Below are 17,153 nucleotides of genomic sequence, written 5' to 3' on the forward strand. Positions count from 1 at the left end.
GAATCTGCATGAATCCTCATGTTTCCATTGATACATTTTCAATTTTTCATAAGTCAACTCCCTTATCAAAATATTTAGTGAGGCTTGACAAGCGCCATGGACCTTGGGGTCTTTACAAACACCGTCCTCTTTGGTTATTTAAACAGTGAGTTGTGAATATGTTGCCGTCGGCTGTCCTAATTATTTTGCCATTTGAAAGATGTGTGTTTGGTTTCTGACTATTATGGACTGTCACACAGATGTCAAAGGGGTGTCAGTACTTTGTGGCTTGAGAAGAAGGATTAATAGATGCCAGCAGATGGAAATGATGACTTGATTATTCATTTTGGGACTCAGTCTGATTTATTTTTCATGTCTTTTGAGATGTGGCTGGAAACTGGAGTATACAGAGAAACAAAGGTTTGCATCCAGACAGAACGTACATTGCGTAAAGATTATCCTCTGGCCAGCAATTGAAGCCAGATTCCTGAAGGTGTCAGGCAGCTGCACAAACATTTGTGCCCCATTCCACCATAAACTGTTCAGATTATTCAGTGTGTTGTGTTTGGCACTCTTCAGATTTCTTCTGTTCCTTATTTTTGCAGCCGCTGAGTCCCACCAAGGAGGCCAAAGCTCCCTGGTTATTGAAAACGCCTCCAAGGAAGACGCTGGCACCTACATCTGTAAGGCTGAAAATGTCGCCGGAGTCATTAAGGCCATCTCCTTTGTGCGCATTAGGGGTAGGCAGCTCTGCGTCTCTCAAACTCTGCGTCTAACTTAAACTACATGTGCCTAGAATGTAATAAACCAATCTTGAATGTCAACATGATGACCGTAATGCTGTTTAACTGTTCCTCCCCAGAGCCTCCGATTCTAGTAGGGACCTCTCATGTGCTGCAGACAGAGCCACTGGGACGAACATTAATGTTGCATTGCGCAGTCCGAGGAGATCCAACTCCACAAATACGCTGGCACAAGGATGGACATCTGCTGACTACGTCCCATAGGCTCTGGCAGCTGCAGAATGGATCACTGACCATCTATAACACTGGGGTAAGATATCAAAGGGGCTAGCAGGGAGGGGGACATTAGGGTAGAAGAAACTGACTGCCTTTCATCTTTACACCATGTTGGCTCTTTGCGAAAGTCATATTCACCTCTCTGTCTATTCTCATATCTACCGTATATATTCACGTATAAGTCACCTGAAAAATTGACTATAAAATCAGACCCTGACTTATACACCCGTTCAAAAATACGACATTTTTTTTTTTTACATCTTCTTGCCTCCTCCAATCTCACACCAGTTTCTCAGACACATCAAATTTTGTTGCAGCGGCACAGTTACCAATTTCTTTCGCTACTTCAATAACATTTAATTTAAAACCAGCTTCATATTTTCTTCTGATCGAACGTTTCATCGTAGATATGGGATGCTCATACAATAAAGGTGTAAGAGGGTGTGAGATACAAAAAACACAAATCAGTGCAAACGTAGCTTCGGAATAGTTTGGGTAGTACCGTGTGGTGACGTAGGCACAATAGAGAGACAGAGACAGGTGAGGAGCACACGCTGATACAGCGCATTGCCACACCTACATAGAAAAAAAGGCAGTGTGCCCCCGTGGTGACTCTCTCAGGTGGGCGTTAGCAGATCGTAATCGCTTGGACCAATAGCATGAGTTTTTCACATTTGACTTATACAACTGACATTATAAAATACCAAAATTATACTGTAAAATAAAAGTCCAGACTTATCCATGGGAGAACTTATCCGCAAATATATATGGTACTTATAATATAATGCCTTTTCTTTCTTTCTTTCTTTCTTTCTTTCTTTCTTTCTTTCTTTCATATAGAACCTCCCCTATTTATCAGTCAATATCTCACTCTTTTCTCTGTCTCTTGTAAAGCACATTCCTTTGTATCTATTATATTATTATTACTAGCTATGCTGAAATGTCAAAGACAGGTAATAGAATTTAAAAATATTTGATGTCTGTTGCCTAACTTGTACCCTCAGCATTCCTGCTATGCCTTTCCTTGGTATCATTGTGTGTCTGAACCTCTCTTGCCCAGTGCTTCATCTCTTAATCACATTGCCATAAAGCCTGCTTTTCAGACTCTGGTGCCTTGCTTGCCTCTTGTCTGCTTTTTGACAACTTTCTCCATTAAACCCTGTGATAAAATCATTCTTGCGAATACTTCCCACCTTTGAAGGCGACTCTGGTTGCAACTCATTAGTATTTAGGGAACCAATGTTGCTCAGTAAATTATTCAATTTGTTGTTGTTGAAGTTCTCCCATTTAATTGTTGCAATAGGCAATTGAACTTTGCACCCTAAAGTATTGTGTCATTATTCCTACCACTGAGCAACCAATGACCTATCAAACCAAAACCAAAGTAACCAATTAGATTGCTTGGAGGGATTGGACACTCTCTCTCTTACATACACACACAGACACACTGAAGTGTTTTATTATATAGTAGTCTTTCTTTTCAGTTTAGCAAAATATCTTGGATATTTTCTTTTCTATCTTTATGTATAATTTCTATTTATTAATATACTAGCTGAAATACCCAGCATTTACCGGGAAGAAAATAAAGTGTTTTTTTAATTGTTTGAGAAAAATATAATTAAAAAAACACAACTTTAAAAATAAAAATAAATTAACAAACAATGAAGACTCACTAATGTGCTTGTCTTGCGGTCTTGTATGTATGCTATCATCCAGTTGACGCTCAGAACCGGCCAACTCTGTTTAATTTCAAAAGCAGCGGGGGTGCGGTGGCGCTCAAACATAAAGAATGCTGGCAGTCGCCTCCAGTTCGCCCTCTGGTGGTCATTCCGAGTATCAACTGAATGATAATATGTATACATGACTGCAAGATCTCCCCCCAAGCCTACCCAGAAGGGGGTGGGTTAGGGTTGATTTCACCCTACAGCATTTTTAGTCGACAAATGAGGAAACATGTGTACCAAGTTTCATGAAAATCACTCACTCACATCAGAAGTGATGCTGGAACATACAGTACATACATACACATGCATTGACTTTTATATATATATATATATATATATATATATATATATATATATATATATATATATATACACATATACACAGTATAGATTCCCCTTCTGTCTGTTGAGCTTTTTTTTATATTCCACCTTTCCCATCTGTCTTTTATATAGAACCGTTTCTAGCTGTCTCTTTTATATGGCACCTCCCCATCTGTCTTTTAAAGCGCCTTTTCAATCTAGCTGTCTTTATCTGTTATGCAATGCATTTTATTGATATCTAATGATCTTACTTATTAATAACATTTCCTTTCTAACAGTTAATTTCCTTACTAGTCAAAGTATCTGGTGTTGCCAGTTTGTATTTGTATAATGGGTTAAGGTAAGAAAGTAAATGTTTATGTGTTCTTTAAATGCTGACCCTTTCGTCATTGCTGTCTGTCCTATCCTTCATCTACAGCACCTCCACTACCTCACAGTCTACTTCTTTGTTCTCATCAGTTGTCAATTTGTCCTTTTTGTGTCTAATCGGATTCCATGATTGTTGCAATTCCTTCTTGGTTTGGAATCATGAATGCTACTTCTTTGTATTTCCTTTTTTGCTGTTTAGTCCCACATGAATAAACGGGATGGCTTATTGAATACGTGAATCATTGATACAACATGTAAGCTGGGCAAAACTGCTGATTTTTGTGTTGTTCACAATACTAGGCTTTTATGGATGATAATATTTTTAAAACCCCATATAATCTCTCCATGTTAAGCTCAGTTAGCTATGATATGCATGCAGAATTTCATGAACATCCACTCAGCTGTTTTGAGATAATGTGCGGTTCAGGCGGAGTTGGCCCTCTCTTTATGACTCCCCTATAACATTTTTGAAACTCCATGAAGCCTGTAGTTTAAATTGCATGCACAATAATGTAAATACAAAATTTCATGAAAATAGACATAGCCATTTTTGACCCTTTCATTTAAATTGAATCACCGACATACAGTAAAATGTCACCTTCACTGTAAGCAGGGCCAGTCTTTCTATCATATAGTGCCCTTCACGTCTTGTCTGTCTGTGGTGTCCTACCTATTTACATATCTTTAATCCTTTCTCTTCGCAGAGTGGAGATGACGGAGAGTACAAATGTGTGGCAGAGAATGAGGGCGGTGTGGCAGAGAGGACAGTCATCCTGAAGGTTCAGAGTAAGTGGCAGTTGGCTTAGGTGGTCATCTAATGCTTCAAACAGGATTTGACCACCAAGTAGATATGCTCTTTGAATAAGTAACTCCACAAAAGGAAGGAGGAGAATTTAAGATGCAAAACCGAAGTAAATTGATGTAGGAATGTTTCTGGTTATTTGTTGTCATCAGTTTATTACACAGTATAAGTAGTTTTTCCCTGCCATGCATCCATTTTCTAACTCACTTGTACAGTTCAAGGAAGCTGTAAGTTGGGGTGTTTCCTTTACAGCAGTGGTGCAAAGCAGTAATCTGCCCTGTAGGTGGCGCCACTCACTCATAACCCCACATACACTTCCACAGCACAATTTAAATGTAAGAGTCAGCCAGCCAGTATTTCTTTGAATTGTGCAGTGTAATCCACGTGAAGATAGGCAGGCCATGGACACACCACGTGGAAATCTATGCCAGTAAGAAATTAGTTCAGCATTTTTTAATCACTTCATCCTTCTTGCAGTCCCAGGTGGCTACTCTGACTGGACAGCCTGGGGCCCGTGCAGTGCCTCCTGTGGACAGGGTGTGCAGGAGAGAACACGCTTGTGCAATAATCCTATTCCATCCAACGGTGGCCGGCCATGTGAAGGGAAGGACACAGAGACACGGATGTGTCACAGCAAATTGTGCCCAGGTGAGATCTCAATAGGATCTGTGTTTTTTAAAATGCATCTTCTCATCCTAATCATTTAAAATAGATTCTCTAACTTCCTTAGTCCAGTTCAGGGTTACAGGAGTTTGGGTGTAAACCTAGATGAAATGCCAGTCCATTAAAGGGCCTAATGACTTGCACACACACACTCAAACAGGGCAAATTTAGAGTTTCTGGTGACTTGTTGTGGAAAGTCAGAGTAGCACCTTACGGTTAGCAACCAATCTGGACTCTGAACTCCGCACAGTAGATCCGTAAGGCAGCAGTGATAACCACTGCACTGCCCCTTAGAAGACCAGTCGGTACGTTAAATCCAGATGCGTTCTGCTCTTACTTGTGAAATTACCTAGTGATCAATGAGTACAAAGTGGCATGGTCGTATATTCGCTAGTACTACTGGGACATGGATCTGCACAGTATTGCGCCACCATCTTTTTTAGGCAGGAAGTGATAATGCAGTCCAGCACATGGCCACCCTCAGGTCATGAGACCATCAACCATATACAAAATGGCAGCATTATGTTCATCATACAACAAGATAGTGACACCAATAATGATTTGAAATGGCATAATAGTAAAATCAAGACAAAAATATTGCAGAAAATAGTCAGGCAATCACAACAACGGCTACAATCTTATTATTTACAGTTGCCATGCCCCCTGCTAGTCATATGATGTCAATGATTGATGTTGTCATACCAGAGCTATATACACGGGTGGCACCCAGAAGTCGACATGCTAGATTTGGATCACTGTAAAATTAACAGTTTTGTTATAAATCATTTTATTTGTTTCCTTCTCCTTATAAAATTATTTTTGGGTCTTTGGTGTTGTAGTTTTTATTATTCTTCCTTTCTAATGCAGTTTATTGTTATTTTCATTTTCACCATCATTTTATTTATCACTGGCTTTTGTTAGTGTTATTTTAGAAGCTGGCGACCAGTTTGGTTATAGTAATGTGGCGTGACTCCCGAAATGTCATTTTTTCTAGGGTTTTTAACCTCCTTAGCGTTACATTTTTTCTCCAAAAAACATTTTAAAAAATTACATTTTTATTAAATCTCATCTTTCTACTGTAAAATGTTCAAAACACTAAAAGTATAAAGTCAGAAGTGTAGGAAGTATAATAAACAATACCAATAATAATAATAATAATGAAAATGATAATGAAGGGTGGCACGGTGGCACAGTGGCACAGTGGGTAGCGCTGCTGTCTTGCAGTTAGGAGACCCGGGTTCGCTTCCCAGGTCCTCCCTGCGTGGAGTTTGCATGTTCTCTCCGTGTCTGCAGGAGTTTCCGCCCACAGTCCAAAGACATGCAGGTTAGGTGCATTGGTGATTCTAAATTGTCCCTGGTGTGTGAGTGTGCACGCCCTGTGGTGGGCTGGCACCCTACCCAGGGTTTGTTTCCTGATTGGCTCCAGCAGACCCCCGCGACCCTGTGTTGGGATATAGTGGGTTGGATAATGGATGGATGGATGGAACCTCTTATAAACTTACAGTCCTCAGGTGCTGTGGTGGTTAGGGTTGCAGTTACCTGAGGGCTATTTAAGACTCCTATTGCTACGGCCTTTTTGCTGTGCCACTAGTTGCTTTTTGCACGGGTGTTTTTCAGCTGTCATGTCTAGTATTTAGTGACTTTTCTTAGTTGTTGTTGATTTTGAATAGTGTTTTGCTCTTTGAATTTAAACTTTTCCAGATCACAGACGTTTGACCGTTTTGATTAACATTTATGGAAAATCCTTTTGTTAACAATTATTAACAACCTTTAAGTTCTTGTTCTTGTTTCACGTTAAAATGTTAAACTAGTACCTTTGTAATTTAATGTTTGCGTTTCTAATGCATGACTCCTTTTTTTCTTTCAGGCTCTGTCCCTACAAGAGCTCGCGTCAGTATGATTGGGATGATCAATGAGAGGGAATTTGGCGTGGCATTTCTTAGTGCTAACATCTCAGAGGATCCAGAAGCTGGCATCAGCACTGTGCGGGCCTCGATAAATAACATCCCACCCTCTGTAGGTGAGCATCTTGCGCACAGCAGCTGTACTCTCGGCAGATGCTGATCTAATCAGACAGAGACATCCATTTTGAAATGCAATTTAAGCCTTTTGGAATTTGAGGGTGCCAGTCTCTGAGCAATTTGCCCATTCTGAGGCCTAGATCGACCTCTTCCCCCAAACACTCACTCATTTCACAGTGATCCATCTGGCGTTCTCCTCATCTTTTGAACTTTCTTTTTCAGGACCCCTAATGCCGGTTTTGCTGACTGTCCTTGCTCCGGTCTACTGGACTACAGTATTCCAGGCTGGTGATGTTAGGAACGGCTTCTCACTCACCAAAGGCTTCTTTCGACAGGAGTCTCAGGTGGAGTTTGGCACAGGTGGGTGGGCACATGTCTTTGTATCAGTTTTCAATTTTTTGCTTTTTTAGGTGCATTTGCATATAATGCGCAAAGCACCTATTGGAAAAGCCAATGCCCGTCTGTCCACATGAAACAACTCAGCCCCGTGTTGACCACTTCTGTTGAGATGTGGCACAGTTATTCTTCAGAGAAACCTCTTGAGATTTGAGTTCAGTTCTGGTTCAGATATCTTGAACAGACAGCACTGTGTGAAGTTTTAAAATTTCCTATTGAAAAGCATTGGCAAATTGGTAAACTTGTCCATCTTAAAATGGAAAAACATTCCGTGTGCCTTCAACTAGAAATTACTTTACTGTTTCAGTTTGATCTTGAGAGCAGTTGGCTGAACTTACATATTTTGTACATTTTTCTGTTTTACTCTGCTGACATCTGCTTGGATGCCTGATGCAAGTGAGTCAAATGGCGGGAAGTGTGCACATGCAAATAGCTCACACAGCAGCACCATTCATTTTCATGCTGCTTTAGAATAGAGCACAAAAAAGTCACTTCCCTGGTGATAAAAAGGGGAAAGCAATTATATAAGTACATTATCTGCAGATTATTATTGTAAAGAACTGACGTTATCAACCTGCAGTTAAATGGCATTTGACTTAATTAATAACGTGGGAAAGGCACAGCTGCCCTAAATGATATAAACACAACGGCAGTGGCATCGGCAGGTGGGAGGCTCCAGTGTCCTAAGCTCTTAATCTCTTGCACTCAGCCCCCCTCATGATATACACCAACAACTGCAGCCAGCCCCTGATCTTCTTGCCCATCGTGTACCATTTGTCTTGCCATTATACAATATATCAGTTCCTTTTCAAGTTCTTACTTATTTATATAATTTTAGTGAACTACTGTGTTTTAACTAATATTAATAACTAGACAGAGAATTAATTCAGTTGCCTGTATTAATAGATATCTTTCAATTCTTAATTATTGGATAATACTCTATTGGGAAGGGCGGCACGGTGGCGCAGTGGTAGCGCTGCTGCTGCCTCGTAGTTAGGAGACCCGGGTTCGCTTCCCGGGTCCTCCCTGCGTGGAGTTTGCATGTTCTCCCTGTGTCCCTACGTGGGTTTCCTCCCACAGTCCAAAGACATGCAGGTTGGGTGCATTGGCGATCCTAAATTGTCCCTAGTGTGTGCTTGTTGTGTGTGTGCCCTGCAGTGGGTTGGCACCCTGCCTGGGGTTTGTTCCTGCCATGCACCCTGTATTGGCTGGGATTGGCTCCAGCAGACCCCCGTGACCCTGTAGTTAGGATATAGCCGGTTGGACAATGACTGACTCTATTGGGAATAATTTCAAAAATATAATGTTTAAGAAAACTGAGAAACAATTAGACCCACACCCTTCACCAGTAGCACACATCAATCGATGCCATTTCACATCACTTGAATTACAGTCTGCTGTTTATAAAAAATACTGAGCCACCACAAGACTATTTATGCACCATATTTACAGTAGCTCCACTATAAAGTGCAGTTATAAAGAATATATTTAATGTAGTCTGCTAACACATCATTATTACTTTTGAATCTGAATCACTGTCACAAAACTATCTCTCTATTATAATAAAAAATCTTGGGACAAGACCTAACTTTTTGAGGTCCCGTGAGACGGAGCCTTTTCACATGCAGTTCTTTCAAGTCACGTCATACTTACAACCATTTTCAAATAAGACCACGGTCATCTAACCTCTCAGTGACGTGAATGCTTTTGGCAGACACACTTCCTACGCTCTCAGCTCTTATAAATTTTATCAGGACAATAATTTTATACGTTTTAGATGACACGTCAACAACTAAGCAAAGAAGAAAGAGCAGCATGTCGAAAAGAGACCCAAAAGAGATGGAGAGAAAGAAATGCCTTAAAGAACAATAATAATCAGTAATAAGTGCAAATTCTGAAAATAAGGAAAGTAAAAATCAGTCATTGAAAACCTTGCAGGTCCAATCGGGGTGAGAAATAAAAGACAAAGCAGAACTTCATTTTAACAGGTGACAAGAAAGGTAATGTAGCATACATCTATTCTGCAAATAACATTAGACACCAAAGGAAATCTTGATATGCCATTTGTATTAAAATATTTACAGTTAGTTTCCTGTGAGAATAGCTCTTACTATGACAATTAACAAAGCACAGGGACAAACATTCGAAAAGCTCGGTTTATTTATTAGAGAGAAAGAAACGATATTCGCTCATGGACAGTTATACATTGCGTTGTCACGATGTAAGTCCAAACATCCATCTATCCATTATCCAACCCGCTATATCCTAACTACAGGGTCATGGGGGTCTGCTGGAGCCAATCCCAGCCAACACAGGGCACCAGGCAGGAAACAAACCCCGGGCAGGGTGCCAGCCCACCGCAGTAAGTCCAAACATGGAATCAAAATTCAATGCGATCTTGAAGAAAAGATAATTCCAAATATTGTTTTTACTGGAGTTTTAAAGTAAAAATGAAAATAATGAATTTGTAACAATTCCCATGAAAATAACAATCTCTTTAAATTGTATGTCTGGTTAACCAAACCCAGGGGTTGGCGAGTGAAGCGAACAGGCCTAGTTTAATAAACAAAAATGTAATAACTGACTGTTGGATGAAGTCAATAAATGTAAAATAGTCCAACTTTCATATCAGTTAAGTTTGTCGCTGAATGCACCGGAATGTTACTCCATGCCTACATTATCTAACTTGTTTCTTCCTGCCATGTGTAATATGTTGCTTCGTTTGATTCCTATGTACTTCAGGGTGGGCTCTGATGATGTGGGGCTAGGCTCTGGTCTCCAATGTTCTAAAGTGAAATACATTAAGTGGGTTTCACTATGTTATCTTATCAATTGCCTTTTTTATCTTGATTGTATATCTGTGCTTTTCATACTTTTCATAATGTACTTATTATAGATGGGTGTCACAAACATGACAAAAAAGGTGTGTAAGAGGGAATCCGCAAACCAGGCCAGGACCTTTACTAGCCTGCCAAAGATAGGCCTCAACCAAGGCAGTCAGCCCCCAGCCACCATTAATATTCTTTGCCTGCACAAGCCCAAAATGTTGAAGAGGTTTTAAAAGTTCAAAATATTTTAAATGTCCTTAAAAAGATACAAAAATTATTTTCATTGGAGAGGAAGTGTAAATCCTCTGGCTCGATAAGACAAGTACAACAAGCAATCCTTATGAATGCAAGAATTTATTTATGGAATTAGTGCGTCGGTTTGCACCTGTAATGGAAAACAAATGTTAAAGGTTATTTCCATGCTGAAAAGGACAGACAATAAAAGACGCAACCATTTGACTTCATCGGGTATGCAACTGAAAAGGGAAAAACAGGTAACACAGAGTATATAGAAGGGGAAGGAGAACAGAGTCAGTGCCGATGAAAGGAGAAAAGGTCAGAGTAGATGAGATGAAGCTGCCATTAGAGAAGGGACACATTAAAAAGTTAGTCGGTCATAAAGACCTGGAGAAATATATGATCCCAGGCTGAGAATGAGCTGAGCTACTTCTGCTTATCTTTGAAAGTGTCTTTGAAGCCCTGTGAAGGAATACAAACGAGATCAATCAGGCTATATTCAAGCTACTGTATGTGAAGTGTTCTACAATAGACCTTTGAACTTCTCTGAAACGGTATGTTAACTGACCCCCTGCTTCACCTTTGTAGATGATTGAACACTTTCTACAAGAAACGCAGTAAGTCAGGTTTTCAGGCTGGCACAAGGTACATTGTGTGATATTTAATTTACCAAAGGGACCAGACACAATGGCATTCTTAGTGACATATTTGCAAATGACACAATGGCTCCTGTTACAGTTCAAAGTGCCAGATGAGGAATGTGGCTCTCCTCTGTCAAGTGAAATTTGGACAAAGCGCTTTTGTTGGTTAGGTCAAGGGAGGGTTAAAAAAAAGCTCTTGTGGAAGGATCAATCTGGGAAGTGGGGAAGGCTCATGTAATGACTGGTGGGAGAAAGATAGTGTTAGTTTGGAAAGGAAGGACCAACAGGATGAGCTTCATTATTGTGGATCTTCTTAGAGTGGATGTTACAAGGTCTAACTAATCCTGGCTTAATTGACGGCCCTAAACACAATATGAGAAGGGTATCATCTGTCAATGAAGAAACCCCTCATACTGAGTCCTTTATTACAGACGTCAACCTCACCACTGCAGAGGCAGTGGAGTCTATTGAACTGTGAAAGGGGTAGAGAGATTTCAGTATGCCAGGGATGGAAGGAACTGAACTGTGAGTGAATTGGCTTGTGATAGACAGACGTTTGAAGTCATGGAAAACTGATGGAAAGACTGATATCTAGAAATGATGGAGCTGTGGTTGCTGTAAACCTGAGAGATGGATAGAACCTACCAAAATGATTAATGAATAATTTCTATAGCTGGCCGGCTTCTGGACCAGGAGATGGAACCAAAACAATCATCAATATATTTTTTTGTACACATTCAGTGCAAAACCTATGTAGGAAGAAAAGCCATACTCTTCAACCCAGTTGACAAAGGTGTTGCCATAGCTACAGTAGGTCCCATTCAGTTACCCATTGTAACTCCATTAATAATAATAATTCTTCACATTTATATAGCACTTTTCTCACTACTCAAAGCGCTCAGCAATTGCAGGTTAAGGGCCTTGCTGAAGGGCACAACAGAGCAGAGTCCCTATTGGCATTTACGAGATTCGAACCGGCAACCTTCCGATTGCCAGTGCAGATCCCTAGCCTCACAGCCACCACTCTCCATTGACCTGGTGAAAAACGTTGTTATCAAAAGAGACAGCATTAAGGGTACAAAGCAGTTCTGACAGTCTGATGAAGGTATTCATGGTATGAGAATTTATTAAAATTAAATATAAAGAAGCACAAAAAGGATTTTTTTAATGAAATAATTCAAGGTGGACAAGTCAAAAAGTACAATCCAGTACTAAATTCCAAAAAACAGTAAGAGAAGAATCCAGAACCAGAAAATCAGTACTTACAATGTGCTCCATCTATAAAGCTAATAAACCACTGCAGAGGTCATCCCCCTCAATATAAAGTGATGTCAGACCTCCTGGGGTTCCTCCCATAAAACACACGCAATGTAAATACATGTTGAATACACATTACATACATTTTTAACAGTAAAAAATAACAATACTATTAAAAAATACATAAAAACATGAAAAATTCTTCAAAAAATGTAAATATAAAAGGAAAACAAATACTAACCAGTGAATAAACCCTGGCTGTAAGACAACAGTACTACACTGCACCTTAAGATCAGTCACTCATTCACTTTCAGATTCAGCATCCCAGATACGAAACCAAACTTGGACAAGATACCAGTCGACTGAAGGGTCCCATCATGCACTCCCACACCTGGCCAGTTAGAGTTACAAATCTCCCAGGAGTAAATCTGGGAAAGCCTGAGTAGTGCAAGCAAACTACACAGAGACAGCAACCGGGCCAGGATTTGAATCCAGGACTCCAGAACTGTAAGGAAGCAACAGCTTTAATAGGACGTCATCCTGAGGTGGGCATCTGGATATGTAGCCACACCGTTATAAGGCAAGGAACACTAACCACAACACCACCATATCATCCTACTAGTTGACCAGTTGTTATCCCTCTACCGGACTGCTGGCTCCTTTTGTCACAGAATTTGACTTAAACATCGCCTCCTACTGACCATTAATAATCCTACAGGAGTTGCTCAAGTGCCCTGCTCTGATTTTTTTTTTGTAATTTCTTCTAAACAGGGGAGATCCTGAAGTTGACGCATGTGGCTCGAGGCCTGGATTCAGATGGAGTACTTCTAGTGGATGTAGTTCTGAATGGGTTTGTTTCAGAAACTTTGAGTGATGCCAATTTGGCCTTGCAGGTTAGTCTGTTGCCATAATGGCTCTTCTGTATTCATACATACTGCTACTCTTTCAGATTTCTTGGAAAGAACTGCCAAGAGTCTGTGCTGTCCTGTAGTCGTATTTGTTGCTGGTATATACTGTAAATAAACCCAACATACAATCTGAGCTCCCTTATCCATCAGGTGTTCAAGGACTGGTCACATCATGGATGATCCCACAGGGTTGTTGAAGGCAAACTGACTTTTTAAGCATTAAATCTCACTTCAAAGCTACAGTATGAAAATCAGCTTTACGGGTACCAGACCATACTTGCCAATTTGTATACTAACTGTTTCTATTCGGCTGGTAGATCTCAATTACAAAATGTTTTGTATCTTTAGTATCTTGCTAGTGAAAAGCGAACACTATAGGAATAAATAAGAGGCTGAATGCAATGAATTATTGAGGTGTGCAATTGAATGATCATTATTTATTGGCATGTTAAAAGCTGCATGTAGTATCTGAGCTCTTACTTCAATGAGACGTTCAAGAGAAGCAGCAGACCAGGGTGATCCTAAAAGATCTTGACGTGAAGCCTTTTTTTCCGTCTACATTAAATTGCTTTGAACATCTTGGTGCCAATTAATGTTAGAGGTTTACTGATTTACAAGCTGGTACTTTTTATAATTAGTGATTTCGACTTCATGGAACACACCTTTCATAATCTATTTACCATATCTACTCTATATCCTCTTTAATAAAACCCCTGTGTGCGTCCAGGTCTCCGTGTGTGTGTGTCTTTTGGTGAAGTGCGCATGCGCAAGGCTCAGTGCGCTCAGTGTGGATGCACACACACCTGAGCACACAGTGAGCACCGGCATGATGGCAAATAAAGGACAGCATCGCTGGGGAGACCGTGAGCACACAGTGAAGCTGGGCACACAGTGAATGGCGTAGCCGCGACCTCGCATGATAAGCAAATAAAGGACAGCATCGCTGGGGAGACCGTGGACGCAAACACACCAGAAGCTGGGCACACAGTGAATGGCGTAGCCGCGGCCTCGCATGATAAGCAAATAAAGGACAGCATCGCTGGGGAGAGTGCTGATTGGGTAGTCGCGGCCACGCACATAAAATCCATTGCTGGGGAGACGCCACACATACTGCTGCGTGCATGTTTACTAACTAACTATCTACTAACAACATGCCACCCAAAAAAAAAGGACACATCAAGTAGGACAAAAGACACAGACACTCAAATCGTATATAAGTAACATCTCCTGGAAGAACGGTCAGCTCAGCAAGTAAACATCAACAAAAGAAAGGCTGAAAGACAAAGAAAAATACGAGCAAATAGATCGATTGTAAAAAAGAAAATGAGCGTCAGAATATTCCCCGTATTGATTTGGCTCCATCCTCTACTAATTTACCCTTTACCATAAGAAGGCGACAATTTCCAGTTACATTAGCCTTTGCCATAACAACCTTAGAAAAAGTTGCCATTTACTTGCCAGAACCAGTATTCAGCCACGGTCAGTTATATGTTACATTATCAAGAGTTAGAAGTTTTACAGATGTTGTTGTCAACGTTGTAGATGGTCCTGAACAAGAGTGTTTACAAAAAATGTTGTCTATAATGAAATTTTATTGAAAAATTTCCTGAGGTAAAAAAATAAAAACATTTTCCTAAATATCTTCTTCAGATATTGTGTATTACAGATTGTTATAAAGTTTTACACTAAGGCAATATTAATTATACTTACTGTATTGTCAAATACGGTTCTATTTTATTTTTAATATTATTTTACTTTAGGCTTCTTGCAAAAATATTTTTAACAAAAAAATTAAGACAACAAACAGAATGAGGTCAAGGTCCCTTGCCATTTAATATAGACTGTTCCTAATAATGTTTATGCACTACTGTTCTAGCGCCCTTATTGTAACGGGCTTAATGTCTAGTATATTTAATAAAATCCTAAGCCTAAAAGTGCAATGATTTTTTGTGATGTTTTTGTCACGCTTTAATTCGGGCTAATTTTAAAACCTACATATCTATGTTTGGTATCATTCTTTTCAGAATTTATCGAACTTTAATGATGTTGTTAGATTTTCAAATTCTTATTCTGTTTTTAAATTATAAACTAAAATATCAAGAAAGCCGTGGTTTTTGTCAGTTAAAATGAGTAGATCGTTTATTTAGTCTCTCGAGCATAGTGGACCTCAGGAATACTCCAATCGGTAAGAGAGTAAATGTTTTATTCTCATTACATGATTTGTACTCCATTAAATAATAATTCATTTTTCTTTTACATATTTATAGAATTTTGTGATTTTGACTCCAATAGATAATCATTTTTCTTTTGGACATTTACAGATTTTACTAATATTGTGGCAGTAATCTTGTAATCTTTAAGCATTTTTCAAGTAGCTGGTGTCATAAACAAAATCAAATAGAATGTGGCATTTCACCATACAGTACTGCCTAGACTGTCCTGTAGTTCTATAAGCAGATGCCGATCAGAAACACGTCAGAAACACCTCTAATCAGCTTCATTACTGATCTAATAAATCTCTTTGCCATTTTCCAAAGTTTGTAAAGCTGAAATCTTGTTTCCAAAACCAGCTGCTTTAGCTCACAGTTCTGACATCATAAATGGAAGCCAACAACACAGCATGCTTGTTTAGCTTAGAAACAGTACAAGAAACCATACAGGCATTATGGTAACAGATCTGCATTGTACATTTCATTTAAAATGGTTCTCATCTCCTATCGACACACTCATAGCTAAGCAAAACCTTACACTTACACATTTCACATACCATATATATATTCGCAGATAAGTTCTCCAGCGGATATGTCGGGCCTTGATTTTTCCGTATAATTTCTGGTATTTTATATTGTCGGTCGTATAAGTCGAATGCGAAAAACTCACATTATTAGTCCAAGAGATTATGATATGCTAACGCCAATCTGAGAGAGTCACCACAGAGCACACAGCCTTTTATTTCTATGTATTGTGCCTACGTGACCACACGGTACTACCCAAACTATTCTGAACCGACGTTTGCACTGATTTGTGTTTTTTGCATCTCACACCGTCATACACCTTTATCAACAACAGCAACATTTATTTCTATAGCACATCTTCATATATATAATGCAGCTCAAAGTGCTTTACATGATGAAGAAAAGAGAAATAATAGACAAAGTAAGAAGTAGAATAAGACAACACTAATTAACATAGAATAAAGAGTAAAGTCTGATGGCCAGGGAGGACAGAAAAAACAAAAAAACTCCAGACAGCTGGAGAGAAAAAATAAAATCTGCAGGGGTACCAAGGCCACGAGACCGCCCAGTCCCCTCTAGGCATTCTACCTAACATAAATGATCTCAATCAGTCCTCATGGTTTTCAGGGTTCACATGGAAGAACTTGATGATGACTTCTGGCCTTTAATCCATTAATGTAGGGATCTCACGGTGCTTTGATCGGGTGGTGGTGGCACAGATCAAAACAGCACAGAATACTGGAAAAAGAACAGAAGAGAGAGTAGGGGTTAGTACGGATTACGGAGCCTCCAGGAATGATATTGGTAATTAAATGCATATACAGAGTATCAGGATTAACCTAAAATTTAGCTATGAGAAAGCCATGTTAAACTAATGAGGTTTTAGCAGTTTTTTTTAAAGAGCTCCACTGTATCAGCCTGGCGAATTCCTATTGGCAGGCTATTCCAGATTTTAGGTGCAGAACAGCAGAAAGCCACCTCACCACTTCTTTTACGTTTAGCTCTTGGAATAATAAGCAGACACTCATTTGAAGATCTAAGGGTAATCTTTAATGTAAGGTTATCGTAAGAGCATCCCTTATCTACGTTGGAGCATTTGATGAGAAGGAAATATGAAGCTGGTTTTAAATGAAAAGTTGTTGAGGTAGCGAAAGAAATTGGTAACTGCATTGCTGCTTCAAAATTTGATGTGCCTGAGAAACTGATGTGAGATTGGAGGAAGAAATAAGATGTAAAAAAAAAATGTAAGTGTC

At 39.6% G+C, this 17,153-nt stretch overlaps 1 protein-coding gene across 1 annotated transcript in view; it reads left to right on the top strand.

Annotated features, from left to right (window-relative positions):
- LOC120535995 (hemicentin-1-like) overlaps nt 1-17,153 on the top strand; it is a 222,098-nt gene that overhangs the window by 177,837 nt on the left and 27,108 nt on the right. Inside the window, 7 exon segments of the mRNA XM_039764259.1 lie at nt 585-719; nt 842-1,032; nt 4,117-4,198; nt 4,692-4,862; nt 6,745-6,897; nt 7,121-7,258; nt 13,029-13,150. Of these exon segments, the coding sequence (XP_039620193.1) occupies nt 585-719; nt 842-1,032; nt 4,117-4,198; nt 4,692-4,862; nt 6,745-6,897; nt 7,121-7,258; nt 13,029-13,150 (992 nt within the window).

Source organism: Polypterus senegalus, chromosome 9, assembly GCF_016835505.1.
Source record: "Polypterus senegalus isolate Bchr_013 chromosome 9, ASM1683550v1, whole genome shotgun sequence".
Lineage (NCBI taxonomy): Eukaryota > Metazoa > Chordata > Cladistia > Polypteriformes > Polypteridae > Polypterus > Polypterus senegalus.